Genomic DNA, 16,234 nt, shown 5'->3' on the forward strand with positions numbered 1-16,234 from the left:
CCCCTCGGCGGCCTCGGCCGGGGAGCCCGGGGCCGCGGGGGGCGGCTCGGGATGCCGGCGCAGGGCGTGCTGCTTGAGCGCCGTCTCGGAGCTGAACTGGGCCTCGCACTGGGGGCAGGCGAAGGCGGGGGTGCCCTGGTGGCAGCTGTTCACGTGGCGAGTGATGTCGTGGCGAAGGTAGCCGCTGTAGTCACAGAGCGGGCAGAAGTGCGTGGGCGTCTTGTCATGGACCCTCAGCCGGTGCAAGCGCAGTTTGGAGTTGGTGCCGAACGTCTGGGGACAGGAGCTGCAGGGGATGCGGCCCACACCCGTGTGTCGGGACTGATGGGCCTCCAGCCGGTAGCGTCTGGTGGTGGAGAAGTCACAGAACGGGCACTGATGTGGCTTCACTCCCTCGTGCTTGAGCCGCCGGTGCTGCTGCAGGCAGCGGCTCTGCTTACAGGTGAAGCCGCAGTCCCCGCACTGAAGCGGGGGCCGGGGCCCGCGGGCCGGGGCCGTGGCGGGGTGCCTCCGCTTCTGGTGGAGCCTCAGGGCGGCGGCCGCAGGAGCCGTGAAGGGGCAGAGGCCACAGTGCAGCTCTCCAGACTCTTCGAGGGGGCAGCCGCGGGTCTGGTGAGTCCTCAGGGCCCGCTCCTGCTGGCAGCTGAAGGGACAGGTGGGGCAGGAGAAGCGAGCCCCCTTCTGCTTGGGAACCAGAGCTGCGTCCCCAGGCCCGGGGCTGCGCTCTGCACTCCCACCGTTTAGGGAGGCAGCGTCCCCGTGGCTCAGGAGGGAGGCAACGGGTGGGGTGTGGGAGGCCCCTCGCTTTCCTCCCCCGCCACGCGCCCCCCGGCAGCCTTCGGCCACGTGTGAGGTGATGGAGGAGAGCCGAGAGCACAGGAAGGGGCACGAGCTGCAGTGAAACTTGCCCTGCTCAAAGTGGAACTTCTCAGGGGTCTCTGCAGATGAGGCGTTTCCTGCAGGGGGCGCTGCGGAGACGTGGAGCGTGCCAGGAGGCTCCTCTACTTGCTCTGGCTCCCGGGGAAGCACAGGAGCAGCATCTTTGGGGAGCACTAGCTCTACTTCTAGCGGTGCAGGTGGGGGCTTTCCACCTTCTGCATCCTCGGAGACCTGGGTGCCCGGGGGCAGGGGATGCGGAGGGAGGGGTGAACCTGGTTGGGGCAAAGCCCTGTTCTTTCTGAGCAGGACAGGGCACTTCTTCAGCAGGTGGGTGCTAAGGCCTCGCTGTTGCTTGAAGCTGGCCCCGCACTCGGGGCACAGGAGGGGTTCTCGGCGGCCCTGGCACCCCGTCCTGGAGTGCACACTCAGGGCCTTCTCCCGGCGGGTAATGAACGGGCAGTGAGGGCAGCGGAAGGCCCGGCCCTCGCCCTGGATCACTACCATCTGAACGCGCCCCTCCAGGACCAGGGCCTCAGCTTGCTCTTTGTCCTGCCTCCGGAGGGCCTTGAGTAAGGACTCCGATTCAGGGAACTGGGGGACGGGAGCGCTCTCAGCAGGCAGAGCGGCCTTGAAGGCCCCCGCCCAGCTGTCAGGGGGCTCCTCTGAGGAAGGGGGATCTCGAGGGGCCTCAGGGACTGGCTTTTCCAGAACGGGCTCTTCTTCAGCACCCAAGCCAGACATCCCGGCACCTTCCAAGGTAGACAGCTCTGCCAAAGTTCCATCTGGCCCTTCCAGTCTCAGGGGCCCTGAGGGTTCCAGGGGCCTGAATGCCACAGGCGCGGATTCAGCGATCTCCTCCAGGGGTGGCTCGGCCACAGGTTCCAGCTCTACCCCCAGGGCCTCTAGGTGGAGCGTGCAGCCACCCTCCTCGACCTCCGCTGGACTGGAGCTGCCGACCAGGTCGTCCCCCTGCGGAACCTCCCCGCCGTCCTGCCTCCTGGCGCTCTCCTCCTCACTGGTCTCTGGCGGCGCCGGGTCCGAGGGGGGCTCCGCCACAGGCCCAGGGTCCCGGTCTGGGCCCTCAGGTGGGGCGGGCGGCTGGCCCAAGGGCTCGGAGGCAGCAGGGGGCGTGGGGCACGGCCTGGCCCCCTCTGGCTCCTGGCCGGCGTAGCGGAGCTGCCATACCGGGTCACCAGGCACGTAGCCGTGGGCCTTGCGCTTGTGGAAGAAGAGGGTGGTGTTGCTGAAGGTGCGGTAGTCGCAGAGGGCGCAGCGGAACTCCCGGAGGCGGGTGTGCTTGCAGTTCTCGTGGCTCAGCAGGGCCTGCTTGTGGCGGCTCTGGTAGCTGCAGTAGCGGCAGGGGTAGAGCGGGGCCGGCGTGCCCGGGTGGTGCTGGGAGGCCATGTGCTTCTGCAGCTCGTACTTGCGCTTGCAAGCGAAGGCGCACACCTCGCACATCAGGGACTTGCCCTGGTGGCGCAGCTTGTGGCTGCTCAGCTGATCGGCCCGGTGGCAGCGATAGGAGCACTGGTTGCACTGGTATCTGGTGAGGGGGGGAGGGACAGCAAAGTCGCCATGGTCAATCTCTCATAACTAGCTCGTAAGTACTTCCTGTGCACGAGGCCATGGTCAATCTCCCGTAACCAGCCAGTAAGTACTTCCTGTGCACGACGCTCTGCTCAGTGTGGCTCTCATGTCATCTCACTCACTCCCTGCCGCTGTCTCATGACATCGGCATCTACTCCCAAGGGAGGCGACTCAACCTCAGAGGTTACTAACGTGCCTCAGGGTACAAAGGAAGTGAAGGGCAGAGAGCCCAGCTTTGGGGCTTGTGCTCCAACCCCTACTCTACGTTGCTCCCCACAGGGCAGACCGCATGAAGCAGCCACCCGCTGTGGCCTCGGAAGGAGCTGCCAGGGCTGTGGCCTCATGGGGCACGTTTCTGTGTCTAGATCCCGTTCTCCCACAAAGGCGTGAAAGCTCAGGAGAGACCCCCTGGCCAGCCGTGCCGCAGGGCAGAGGGGAGCTTGCCTGGATGGGGAACATGGCTAGGGGTGGAGTCCCAAGTGCCGTCTCCCGACTTTGCCAGGCCTGGACTCTGAGAGCTTAAGGGATACCTTCACGGCTAGGCCTGGACTCTGGGTCTGTGCTCCCTTCCCTGAGCCCAGAGAGCTCTCCCCGTGCACACCGGGCTACAGGCACCGGAACGGAGACGAGAGGAGCAGAGAGTGCCACTGGGAGGAGTCGCGCTGGGGCCAGGAGAGCACGCTGAGTTCAAGAGGAAGCTAGCGGAGCGTCCGCTCCCTGGGCTAGGGCAGGGGCGTGTGCGCGCTCTTACCTGAGGTCCCCCGCGTGCTTCCGCATGTGCACACTCAGGTAGTGCTTCCACTTGGTGACGTAGCCGCACTCGGTGCACATGTAATCCTTGGTGTTGGAGTGGGTCAGCATGTGCTTGGACAGGTAGCTCACGTCTCGGCACGTGAAGTCGCAGAGCTCACACTTGTGAGGTTTCTCACCTTCCGTGCGAGTGGGGGTAGGGGTGGGAGGGGAGGAAACACGGGTCAGACGCAGATCGAGTGAGCACACAGATCATGCCCCAACCCGCAAGCTTGCACGGATGACAAGCGGGAGCGAAAGCTTCCCGCGCCGCCNCGAGTGAGCACACAGATCATGCCCCAACCCGCAAGCTTGCACGGATGACAAGCGGGAGCGAAAGCTTCCCGCGCCAAAAAAAAAAAAAAAAAAAAAAATGGGGGGGTGGGCGGTGAAGGCCATGCTTTCCAAAACCAGCTTGCAAGTCTACCTGGATTTGCTGTAGACCTTGTTGGCACTAACGGCCAACTGCTCCACTTACCCCAATTCCCTCCAGTTTTGGAAAAAAAATTAGGCCATACAACATAGTGGTTAAGAACCTGGGACTCTGGAGTCCAACACGTTAATAAAGATATTAATAGCTAAAACATACAGAACGTGCATTAGGAAGTGCCCCCCTTTGAGCACTTTATAAAAATGTCCCCTCTTGAGGCGCCTGGGTGGCTCAGTCAGTTAAGCATCTGCCTCTGGCTCAAGTCATAATCCCAGGGTCAAGGGATGGAGCCCCGCATCGGGCTCCCTGCTCAGCGGGGAGCCTGCTTCTCCCTCTCCCTTCCACTCCCCCTGCTTGTGCTCTCTCTCTGACAAGTAAATAAATAAAATCTTAAAAAAAATGCCCCCTCTTACTGACTTCCCTACAGCTCTACAAGGCAGGTGCTAGGACCGCCCCATTTTACAGAGAAAGAAGCTGAGGCACAGAGAAACCCAGAGCTATGAAGTGGCGGTTCAGATCCCAGCTTACTACTACTATGAGGCCGTGGACAGGTCACGAAACCCCTCTCAGTCTCAGTTTCCTTGTCTCCAAAGAGGGGGCAACAAAAATACTGACTGCTCATGGCTGGTGAGAAGATCAAACGAGATGTCCCTAAGTCCTCAGCAGTGCCCAGCAAGAACCCAGGGAAGAGCTGTCCATGGAATGGGGCAAGAAGCTGGGGGCACGTTCCTTCAGGACCCTTCCCTGTGATCCCTGCCTACCCACTCAGCCCGTTCCCCTGTGGTGAAAGGTGAGCGAAATGGTGTTCTGGCTCTGGTTCTAATACTAGCTGTGTGATCCCAAAATGGGCCATTTAAACGTTCAGTTTCTCTCCTTTACCTGCCTTCCTTGCAAGACTGTTACTACGCATTAAATGAGATAATATAAAAGAACCTGGCAAACTAAAGAGCACTGTAGAGATGGGAAGTTTTATGAAGGGCCTCAGAAAAATGAGATGTGGTGACTAAGGCATGCACAGAAATGAACTGCTCAATGGAAACAATGGCTTTGCCCCAAGCTGCCTAAAAGCTGACCTCCCAAACTAGAGTCTTTGATGAGATTTTTAAAAAAATGTCTTGTCAACCCACTGATGCTTGCCTAGAGATCACGAATGGGATGATGCTGTAGCAGGAAGCCTAATGTGGTTGCCAGTCAAAGCATCAGTATAATGCTGGCAACCAGTTAAGGGTCTGAGTCGGCTGCCAAGGCTCTCCCGGGTGTGGACGGCTCAATCCCCTCGCCCCCCCATCTCTCAAAGCACGTTCTCAAAACCTGAATCGCAAAGGAAGGGATCTCTCCCGGTCTGGGTTTCTTTGCTTTAACAGGCAAGCCCGCCGAGGATAGGCAGAATTGCACACGGCCTTAAGGGAGAGACACAGCGGCACTGTGGTTACAGCATAGGCTTCGGCTCAGACTGCCTGGACTCCGATCCTAGCTTGACCATTTTACTAGCCGAGTGACGCTCACGGTAAGGCTCGTCTGTAAACTACGAATGGTAGACTTAGCTCTAGGAACATTGGGTCCAATAACACGACGGATGTGGAGCCCTTCACGCGTCTCGCACACGGTCAGGGCTCGTGTGCCATCGCGGCCGTTACTGCAGGGGCGGGGGTGGAGGGGGTGGGGGGTGGGGCGCGGCTCACCGGTGTGCAGCAGCATGTGGCGGATGAGCACCCTCTTGTGGGCAGTGGCGAAATTGCACTCAGGGCACTGATGGATCTTCTCGTGGGCGTGCATCTTGCCCACGTGGTCCTGGTAGGCCACCGGGTTGAAGGTGGCGAAGGGGCAGAAGGTGCAGCGCAGCTCTTCGCTGCCCGGGTGGCCCTGCTTCTTGTGTTTGCGGAACAGGTGCTTGTTGGAGCAGGCAAAGTCACAGTGCGGGCAGTGGAAGGCGTAGTGGCTCTTGTGGTGCGCCTCCATGGCCTCGGCTGTGGCGAAGAGCATGGGACAGGAATGGTGGCGGCACTCCACGGCCCGCGCGCCGTGGCTCTCCTTCAGGTGCTTGACAAAGGCCTTGCGGTCGGGGGCCGCGTAGCTGCAGCCCTCCTGAAAGCAGCGAAGGGGCAAGGGCCCCGCTGCGGCCGCCGCCGTGTGGCTCTTGAGGTGCTCCTTCAGGGCCTGGCTGAGGCGGAACTCCTCCCGGCACACAGGACAGGCGTAGGTGTCCGAGTAGAAGTTGGAAATGTCCTCGTGCATGCTGGCCATGTGGCGGTTGAGCGCGTTCCTCTCCACGGCGCTGTAGCGGCACAGCGGGCAGTGGTGCGCCTTCTGGCCCAGCTCCCGTAGCAGATGGGTCTTGAGTTTGCTCTTACTGGTGAAGAACTTCTGGCAGTTGGGGCACTGGAGGCTGGGATCCGGGAAGTGCAGGTGCAGGTGCTCCGCCAGATGCGTCCGCTTCTTGAAGCAGCGCTTGCATTCTGGGCACATGTGGGTCTTGAAGAGGGACTCGAGGCCAGAAGCCGCATCCCCTGGGAGAGGGAAAGGCAGAGACAGTTGACAGCAAGATGCTCTGATAGGTCAGAGGCTGGCCAGATAGCGGTAGAACCACCATGTGCCCAGACACTACATTACGCAGCCTTTCCCCTTTCTCTCCGTGAACCCTCATAATAGCATCTCAGACAGGGTCATCTCCAAAAAGAGACGAGAAATTCAAGTACGGAAAGAAGCAAAGTCACGGGGATTTCTCTGACCTTGTTGCAGACCCATCTGGAGTGCTTTACCCAGCCACCTACTATTCCTAAGCCTCTGTCTAGAGCTGCTCAAGAGAACAGTCTGGATGAAGCATTCTTGTTCTTCCGGCCCTTGTTCATGGGGGTAGGCAGTGGGATCAGCAGGGTTGGTTGGAAGGAAAAGAAACCCACAGAGTATGTAGAAGGGACAAGAAGAAGGTCAAGTACTCCTGCTTCCAAACACTGGTTCACTGAGTTCTAAATCATAGAGAACTGGTCATAAATACAATCAGATCTTTTTTATTCACTTGACAGTAAACGGGCTCCCTGTGGGATGGATGCATTTCAAATGTTGTTCTAGTGAGCTGGAAAACCGGGAAGCAAGGGTTCAGAAGTAAAATCTTCGTGGGCCCAATGCCAGACAAGACAGGCTGCTGACCAGTATGTCTGCCATCTTGTATGATGAATATCACCTTCTCGTTCCCTGCACAAGAGCTTTCTGCCTGAGGAAAACCAGCCCAGGAGAGCAAACTCTGTTTACCCCTATTCTGTTTCTACTGTCTTTATGCATTTATCATTTTCCCACTAGACGTGTGAAAGTGGAAGGTTAAGAACAAAAGATAATGAACCAAAGCCCAGAAAACCAAACCCCAGAGCCTCAACGCCAGACTCTCCGCAATCCATTCCTCCCCATCACCAAGAGATTCAAGCCCAACCACGTCCTTACCTTCTAACTGTTGAGCCCCCTGGCCTTTCCCCAGGGTTTTCTGGGTGTCCTTCGGAGCGCCACTCTCCTCTTCTTCCTCCACGTCCTCCTCGTCCGCTGACTCCTGCCTGGGCATGGGCGTATCCACTTGTCCTGATGGCGCTCCCTCTCTAGGGGGCAGTTTGGGAGCTGGAGACACATAAAACTTGATGATGTCTACAGGGGCCGACGACAGCAGTGCCTGCTTGTACTCTTCCTGGCTGGCAGGCCCACCCCCTCCCCATTTAGTGTAAGAGAATCTAGGATTTGGATTCTAGGTCTGCCCATTTATTAGCACTCAAGACAGGGAGAGGGAGACCGGGAGCTAAGCTATCATTAATGCTCCAAGCCTAAAGCAAATCAAACCTCAGATAACGTTATCCTCAGACCCCTCGAAGACAAGGGCTTTGAAATCACTGCAGTGGGGGGTAAGGGGCTGGGAGGTACAGCATGGGTAGGCTGCACTTCCCTGGCTCAGGTCCCCAGGGCTAATGGCTGGTGGCTCAGTGCAGGTACACATAGCCGGACCTCTAAACTGCTCTACTGAGAAGCCTAACTCAGCAATTCAGGATCACACCCTGTCCCCTCCGATCCATCCCTTCTACCCCCACAGACACAGTTGCTTCAATAAGGCAAAGACGGAGGATGATTTCCCAGGAAAGAGGGAATCTTCTCTTCGGGAACAGAGCACCAACCAGTCTTAGCAAGCCTAGGTCTCTCAGCAGAATCCTGGCCTCTCCCAGCCGAATTTCCTCCTCCTTCTCCTCTATTCACCCCATGCCCTCTTTTTGAGACCAAGAGGAGGGAGCATCAGTGAAGCACCCCCCCGCCAAGGCTTCTTTTTAAAATAACTCCAGCTTCTCTGGCCCAATCCCACTTGCTCTAAAAGGAAGTCTACAAGCATTCTACCAGTGGCTACAGCCACTGATGAACATGTCAGCTTTTGCCCTCAAAAAGTTCTGAAACGAATCAAGACAGAATAGTCAATAACTTCAAGGCCACAGTGTCTCCCAAGTCAAATCTCACTCACTGTCATGGACAAAGACTTCCTCTTTGTCTCATATATTGACTGGCCCAAGGTTTCGAGAGGCCTTCCCATGTCAATCAGTAATTCTGTCCTGCTAAGCCACTGCTCCAGAGCCCCTTGCGTTCATGCACATGGTAATGGCACTGGAACCAACTGCCTCTCCTACGGGACTGACTGTGGCTACGTTCCAGGCAAGGGGCTACCTGGCCTTGGCCTCATACCTTGCAGCAGCTCCTGGGATGGAAGACCCTGCTGGGCAGACAGTTCTCCCTGCGTCCCGGCCCCGTGGCTCCGCTGATGCTGCCGGAAGAGTTTGACGTTGGAGCCCACGAAGCTGCAATGGTTGCAGTGGAAAGGGTAATGGGCCTGCCGGTGCAGCTCCATGCCCTGCTGGCTCCCGAAGAGCAGGGGGCAGCCCCGGAAAGAACACGGCACAGGAACCGCGGCGTGGGCCTGCCTCAGGTGGTGCTGCAGACCCTTGCGATCTTGCGCGGAGAACGCACAGCCAGACTCTGGGCAGGAGAAGGTGTCCGGAGTGCCCCGGTGACTCTTGAAGTGGCTCTTCAGGGCCTGGGGTTGGGCAAACTCCTGTCTACACACGGGACACGGCAGGGGGCTATCTGGTGGGCCCTGGCACTGCAGAGGGCCAGAGAGAGTGAGGTTGCTGGAGGTCAGCTCTACAGAACACTGGGGGCCAGACAGGCCCTGCAGAGGCTGTATAAGGGTCTCAGTGCACTGGTGCAGGGCCAGCAGAGTGGGCTCCGCGAAGCTCTGCTCACAGCGCTCACAGAAGTACACCTCCACCACTTTTACCAGGACACCTGCAGGCAGAGGACCAACAGAGAAAGGCACGGAATCAGATGGAACGAAACTCGTAGGCATTAGCTCCTAGTATAAAATGTAGGTGAATCTTTTAATATTGGTGGGGTGGAGATGGACCTTAAGTCTTCTACCTGGACTGTAAGCCCCGTAAAGTCAGGGACAGTCTATCTGCATATGTATCTGGATTCCCAGTATGTAGCACAATATTTGGCATAAAACGGGTACTTAGTAAACATTTGCTAAATGAATACCACAAGCATTAACCAAGTCCAGAAAGCATTAAAAAAGGCAATACATTTTGTCCAAAGGAAAAATCAGGAACTTTCAAAAGAAGAAAATGACAATCTGGGGATAATATCTGCAGTTTAAATGACAAGGTGTTCCTTTCACACTCTGTAAAGAGATTTGTTTCAAAGGCACAGTAATTCATAAAATGGAGAACATCCATTTTCAAAAGACCCAAATCCTGTTCATGGTAATCACTGCCATTTCTTAAGCAATGGGCAGTACCCTGACAAAGAAAGGCTTAGGAAACACTCACTTGGTCCTCTAGTTGCCCTACGAGAAGAGGGACCCAGAGTTCTAGGTTAGGGCACTGTGCTCATTCATGGCAAAGCCATGACTCCAGCCCAGCTCTGTGTCACATCTACTCTGGTGGTTCTTTTTCTCTTTATTATTTCTTTGTTTAAATAAAAATTCACCGCAACAATTCAAATGACAGGGATGCACCTACAGAAAGAATAACCAATCCCACCCTTACACACACCATTTGGTCTATGTTGTTTTAGCCCTTTCTAAGTCATTTCTCTGCAATTTGCTCCCCTCCCTCCTCCCCACTTGCTATCGATCAGATACTTTTTTCTATGAGTACCTTTAGATCTAATATTTTTCTGTCCAGTTCATAGTACTTCCAAGCATGAACAGGTCAAAATGAGGTCTTGCCTTTACTGATGGACATTTGGGTTATTTGCAACCCTTGTAAATAAAGTTGCTCTAGACATCCTTACCCCTGTATTCTTGTGCACGTGTGTGAGCACTTTCTAGAGGACAGAGCCCTGGAAATGGCATTACTGGGTCAGAGTACACATATTTTCAAATTTTTTATGTAGATAAATTGACCTTCGAAAGATTATGCTAAATTTATACTCTCCGTAAGCTATAAGACAATATCTGTTTTCCCACCAACGCTAAGTATTATTAAAAATGTTTAATTTTTGCCAAAGTTGAGATAATGGCATATCATAATTATTATTATTTTTTTAAGGTTATTATTTTTTTTAGTAATCTCTACATCCAACATGGGGTTTGAACGGACAACCCGGACATAAAAAGTCACATGCTCTTCCAACTGAGCCAGCCAAGCACCCCTCATAATTATTTTTAACTGGAATTTATTTGTGTGTTAATAAGATTAACCATTCTTATGGCAACTGACTATTTTTATTCTTCTTTAGGGAACTGCATGTAGGTTTTCCTCTTTCAAAAAAATAAAAAAACACCCTTTCTTTTTCTTATTATGGAGTTCTTTGAATTTTAAAGAGATTAACTCAGGGAGCCTGGGCGGGTCAGCTGGATGAGCGGCTGCCTTCAGCTCAGGTCATGATCCCGGGGTCCTGGGATGGAGCCCCCACATCAGGCTCCCTGCTCAGCAGTGAGCCTGCCTCTCTCTCTGCCCCTCCCTCCTGCTCTGATCTTGCTATCTCTCTCTGTCTCAAATAAATAAATAAATAAATAATCTTTTAAAAAATAAAGATTTTAATCCTTTCTTATATATTGCAAATGTTTTCCCCATGTCTATTCTTTATTATTTGCTTCACCACACAGGAGCTTAGAAACACTCTATGCTAATCAAATTAGCTAATCTTTCCCAGGATTCGTTGTCACCATACTACATTGCCAAGAGAAGTTGTGACAACTGTAGCCGGAGGATGGCAGTTAACAACGGGGAAGTTACCTAAAAATAAGAAGTTGTAGATATGGGAAGAATAAAGGGGAGAATCTTTTTTCTAGCATAAATATAAATGCTCAACTCCCACTCTTGACAACATGCCTTGGATGAGTTACGTATGTTACACACAAGAAACTAGGGCAAGGAAATACCAGATTACTTCTGGGAAGCCCTGCCAAGCCCAGGGAGGTAGAGACACTGGGCTTTTTGCCTAATCCCTGGCTGCAGTTCCTAAGTGGGAGGGTCGATATGCTATAGGAGTGAGGATTGGGTGGAGGTGTCAGAAAGGTCTTCCCTTCTGGATTCCTGCCTAGCAGACATGAAATCCTTGCAGGGATAGACTCTGCCAAGAGCTTGGTACCATGTTGTGAACCACCCTGCCAGCCTTCAATCAACATTCACCAACTGCAAATCAAATGACAACATCTCTAAGAATAAAAATAAGATGCTACCTTGTGTTCTCATCGTACTTATATAGAAGGGTCAAAAATAGCACAGCCAAAACCTCAGAGCTGATTGTCCCAGTGGCCTGCTAATGACTGTGTTGGTACCTGGGGTCTCTCCAGGAGCACCTGGGGACAGGTTTCCAGCTACAGCTTCCACAATGATCTCCATGTTCCCTGTGTCCTCTTCGGTTGCTGTGGCCTCTACCAGCAGGCAGCCTGGGTCAGCAGGCAAAGGTGTGGGGTTCCCAGCAGGACAGGAGCTCTGGACGGGCTCCAGGATTCCACGGTTGGAGAGAGATGGGGGGATCAGCAACAGCTCAGGGCACAGTCCATCCATCTCCCCAGTGTTGTTGGTTGGCTGTGAGTCCAACACAGGATCTGTCATCACCACTGACTGGTGTTCTGTGGTCTCCTTATGTGCTGATAAGCCAATGCAAGAGAAACCGAACAAAACAGAGTTAGAAATCTCACTTTCTTTCCTGTTGGTGTGGGGGCATGGCCCAGTGCCTGCCCACTTAGGCATTTCCTTGCATGGCAGCATGCCACACCTAGCTAACCTAGAAGTTTTCTTTTTACAACAATGTTCAGAACAAAAAGTATACAGATGCTAATAGGGATCAGCATTAGGAGAGAGCCAATAAGTTTTGGCCAATATATTAAAGACTGAAGGTTATGTTTCTTGGAGCTAAGTGACCTTGGTGAAATCATTAAGCAATCTGGGCCTCAGTTTTCTTATCAGCAACAAAACTGGGGCCAAGGGATCTCAGAGGTCCCTTCCCCTCTTACCATACTGTGATCTCACTATTCCTTAGTATGGGTCTAAGGCCCTTCCTTCAGGATCTGGCCCTGCTGACCTCTCCAGACTCATCTTCCACCTCGCTCCTTAACAGACCTCTGACCCAGCCATATCAATGAGCTGCCACTCCCCAGGCTCACCACATCCTCTTTTGCTCCCATACCCTCACACATGCCTCTCTCTCTCTCTCTCTCTCTCTCTCTCCCCGTCGGATGGACCTTTTCCCCTTCTCCATCTCTCTCATCTGGCTAACCAACTCCATACTTTAAGAATCTACACAAATGTCATTTTGGCTATGAAGGCTTCTTGACGTTGTTCATAGAAGTTACTCTTAGTGGGTCCCAATGGCACCTTGTACCTAGCTCTGTCAGAAACTCTGTCACACGGCACCGTTGTCACTTATCAGTCTCCCTCCCTAGACTTGGAGATTTCTGGGTGCAACTGACTGACATTACCACTTCACTGAACACAAACACAACATCTGTGCAATCAGACAGATGAGATTCTAGTGAAGAACTGAAGACACGGAGATGCATCAGAGAAAGCCATTTTTCTACAAAGATAACAAACCAGTGGTTCCTTAAGTATAAAGCAACCCACGTGAAAAAATATCAAACTCACTGACTACAGACTCATATTGACAGCACTAGAACACAACGGAGAAATGAATGGCACCTAAACTGCATATCCTGTTATCCAGGGCTAACATTAGCTGAAGCTGAATAATTAGTAATGTATAAGAATGACGGTAATCGCTTCATGAAATTGAGTCATGCACCTCAGGTGAGGGCTTAGGACTAGGAAATCAGGCTGCAGGTGAAAATCCTGCAACTCAAAACCCTGGCTCAGGGGATTCAGAAGGTAGATGGGAAGTGCACTTCCGAGGTCAGAGGGTTCTATGGAAACCACAGCCTCCACTTGCTGAATATTATCACCGCTCTGCGGGGGAGGACTAGGTCGGAGTAGGTGGAGAATCTGAACCTTCAGCCGCTGGAAGGCGGGTGAGGTGGGAGACCGGTAGTCACAAGAGGAGAAATGAGCCCATCTTTGGGGCACAGGCATTGAGGAAGAGAAAGGACAAATTAAGGTGGAGAGAGGGCCTGCGGAAAGAATGAGACCCGAGGCACCCGGGTTTCCACCTGCCTTTGGGCTCTGACTCACCGTGTGGCCGCAGACAGATAGAGTAACCTCGCTTCCCAGGGCCTCAGCTTTCCTATCTGTAAAGTGGAGATGATGACAGCGTCCACATCGTGGGGCGGGAGCGAGAATCACAAGAGCCAGCAAATGGGAAAGCCGTTTTGTAACCTGCAAAGCTTGGGATGGAGCATCGTCATGATTACGGTCCTGAGGAGAGGAAGCGGGTAACAGGGCGGGGTCCAGAGCAGTGACGCGGCTGGGGCACCAGGACTGCCGCTGTGATGCGCCGGGGCCCCGATCGTCGGCGTGCTCCCTTCAGCACCTCCTCCCAAGGGGTCCCGCCGCCCAGGCCCACCCTCATCCTGCGGCTCGAGAAACTTTTGCCTCTGGCCGGCTCCACACGTACCCCCTACTACTTCCCGCCCCGCAGCCGCTCACTCACCTCCCGGCCCAGGGCGGGCGGGAGCTGCGTCTCTATGGTCCTCCAGCCGCTGGAGTGGCCTCCCGGGACTCCCTTTGTGCGACCGCCTCCGGCCCAGCCGCCTCTAGGACTTCGGGCCGGTGGAGGCCGCTCTCTCTTCCCTCGTCGGCCGGCGGGGTTCTCTATGGTTTTCCCCTGCGTTTCCCCTTGCTCCTTCCCCCGACCGAGAAGCCCAAAGAGTACCATCGAGAGCTGTGGGGCAGAGCGGCACGGCCCGCTGGGTGGGTGTGGCGGGAAGTGGGTGAAGGGACGCGGGGGCGGGGCCGAGCGGCGCTTCCCTCAAGCGTGCGGGGCTGAAACCATTGAGAGGGAGGGCCAGAGAGTCATGGCGGTAAGGGGGCGGAGTGACGGGTTACTCCAGACCACGCCGCCGGAGGCGCGAGCCGGGTTGTGGAGGGGCTTCGGGAGGGGACTTGTGGGCGTCCGACAAGGGCCGGGAGGGGGAAGGGCTTTGTCTGTGGCCTTCCGTGCATAGGTATTTTGGCATTCTGGATTCTACTCTGAGCCTCGGCGGTAGTCTCGGCTGTCAGTTCACCGCCCCGCGTGCCCCCTGCGCGCCGCGCAAAGTGGCAGGGGCCGGGAAGGTGTACTAGAAACGACGTAGCCTCCTATCCTTCGGGATCTCTAGAATTTGACTAGGTCACGTTTTATTGGGGGGGGGAATTCGGGAAAAATCTCTATGGAGGAAGCAGCAAATGGACAGGTCTTCGATTGGAGAGAGGGAAGGCATCAATTAGAATGGGCGTTCCGAGTAGAGACCTGCTTGAGCAAGGAGAAGATTGTTTGCATATTTGTACAACAGGGAGTATTGGGCCCTAAGCAATGAAAAATAGGTAGGCGCCGTGTTGTGGAAGGTTTTGAGTACCTGGCAGAGAAATTTTTACCTAATTCAAGGATCTGTTGGAGAGCCAGCCATTGGAGGTAATGAGAGTAATAGGATTGAAGCAGACTTTATGAAGAACGTTCTGGATCCCTGTGTAGCAATTTGGTGAAGCAGTAGGTGGAGAGACCCATTCAGATGACATTTCAAGAACTAAAATAAATTTTAAAGAGGCAGTTTAGTTGGGAGGCAATAAAGGGCTAAACAGGATATTAGCAATTGAGCATGTAAAGGACAGGGTATGTGAAGGACATTTATCGTGGAGTCTCAGCTCCTGCATTCCAGTACCTCCTCCTCCCCACAGAGGATATTGAAAGACACGGTAGCACTGACCTGTCCTTCCTGCAGCTGGCTTCTGCGGGAGGGAGGGGGCAAGGGTGAGGAGGAATTGCGGAGTCCGGTTTCTAAACTAATCTTGTGCTTTGTCCCATCTCCACTGCTCCCCACCCCCAGGTTTTGAAAATGCCTCAGAGCCTGTAAGGTTCCGTGTTTCCCTCTCAAGATGCCCCTCTCAGACTTTATTCTGGCCCTGAAGGACAATCCCTACTTTGGGGCTGGATTTGGGCTTGTGGGCGTGGGCACAGCCCTGGCCCTGGCCCGGAAGGGTGCCCAACTGGGCCTGGTGGCATTCCGGCGCCATTACATGATCACACTGGAAGTCCCTGCTCGAGACCGAAGCTATGCCTGGTTGCTTAGCTGGCTCACCCGTCACAGTACCCGTACTCAGCACCTCAGTGTTGAGACTTCGTACCTTCAGCATGAGAGTGGGCGTATCTCCACTAAGTTTGAATTTGTCCCCAGCCCTGGAAACCACTTTATCTGGTAAGGTTGGGAACCAGGATGGGCTCAAAGAGTAGAAAAGGAGAATGAGAGCTGGATTTGACCCATTCATTCACTCCGCCTTGACCATTTTTATTCAGGTATCAGGGGAAATGGATCCGAGTGGAACGAAGCCGAGAGATGCAGATGATAGACCTGCAGACAGGAACCCCTTGGGAATCTGTCACCTTCACGGCTCTGGGCACTGACCGAAAGGTTTTCTTCAACATCTTGGAGGAAGGTGTGGGATGGCACAGGCTGACTTTATGTTGAGGGTTGCAAGGATGGGGGCATTTGACATCAGAGCAAGGGAAGCTTGGAGAGGAGGATCTGAGCCCAGGGGACTAAGAGGGAAGCTGTTTTGGCAGAGCTCTGCCTAATTGTACGACAAAGAGGCATTACTGGCTTTGTCTTATCTTCCCCTCCCCCCCCCCACCAGCTCGAGAGCTGGCCTTGCAGCAGGAGGAAGGGAAGACGGTGATGTACACAGCCATGGGCTCTGAATGGCGTCCTTTTGGCTATCCACGCCGGCGGCGGCCACTGAATTCTGTGGTTCTAGGACAGGGTCTGGCTGATCGAATTGTCAGAGACGTCCGGGAATTCATTGATAACCCCAAGTGGTACACTGACAGAGGTGAGCAGCAGCTGGGGTCTTGGCCACGGTGTTTTTGATGTGGTGTCAGAGCAGGGCGAAACAGGTTGGTCTCTGTGGCCAGACGGCGGTGGGGGGGGGGTGGGGG

General features: G+C 54.4%; 2 protein-coding genes across 6 annotated transcripts in view; one reads left to right on the forward strand and one right to left on the reverse strand.

Moving 5' to 3' along the window:
• ZNF142 (zinc finger protein 142) overlaps window positions 1–14,007 on the reverse strand; it is a 17,472-nt gene extending 3,465 nt beyond the window's left edge. The window contains exons 1-8 of one of the 2 annotated variants that reach the window (XM_034655171.1): window positions 13,757–14,007; window positions 13,339–13,490; window positions 11,487–11,801; window positions 8,387–8,986; window positions 7,121–7,288; window positions 5,368–6,192; window positions 3,218–3,395; window positions 4–2,422 (exon numbers count right to left, since the gene is read on the reverse strand). In XM_034655171.1, coding sequence (XP_034511062.1) covers window positions 4–2,422; window positions 3,218–3,395; window positions 5,368–6,192; window positions 7,121–7,288; window positions 8,387–8,986; window positions 11,487–11,766 — 4,470 coding nt within the window. In that variant the 5' untranslated portion in view covers window positions 11,767–11,801; window positions 13,339–13,490; window positions 13,757–14,007. Of the gene's footprint in view, window position 1; window positions 2,423–3,217; window positions 3,396–5,367; window positions 6,193–7,120; window positions 7,289–8,386; window positions 8,987–11,486; window positions 11,802–13,338; window positions 13,522–13,756 lie in introns of both variants that reach the window. The other variant, XM_034655170.1, reaches the window with a different exon arrangement.
• Window positions 14,008–14,036: 29 nt separating this feature from the next.
• LOC100480908 (mitochondrial chaperone BCS1) overlaps window positions 14,037–16,234 on the forward strand; it is a 4,004-nt gene continuing 1,806 nt past the window's right edge. The window contains exons 1-4 of one of the 4 annotated variants that reach the window (XM_011233661.3): window positions 14,037–14,126; window positions 15,129–15,497; window positions 15,596–15,735; window positions 15,934–16,128. In XM_011233661.3, coding sequence (XP_011231963.1) covers window positions 15,178–15,497; window positions 15,596–15,735; window positions 15,934–16,128 — 655 coding nt within the window. In that variant the 5' untranslated portion in view covers window positions 14,037–14,126; window positions 15,129–15,177. The other 3 variants (XM_019807639.2, XM_034655181.1, XM_019807641.2) reach the window with 3 other exon arrangements.

The sequence above is a fragment of the Ailuropoda melanoleuca genome, chromosome 2, assembly GCF_002007445.2.
Source record: "Ailuropoda melanoleuca isolate Jingjing chromosome 2, ASM200744v2, whole genome shotgun sequence".
In the NCBI taxonomy this organism is placed as follows: Eukaryota; Metazoa; Chordata; class Mammalia; order Carnivora; family Ursidae; genus Ailuropoda; species Ailuropoda melanoleuca.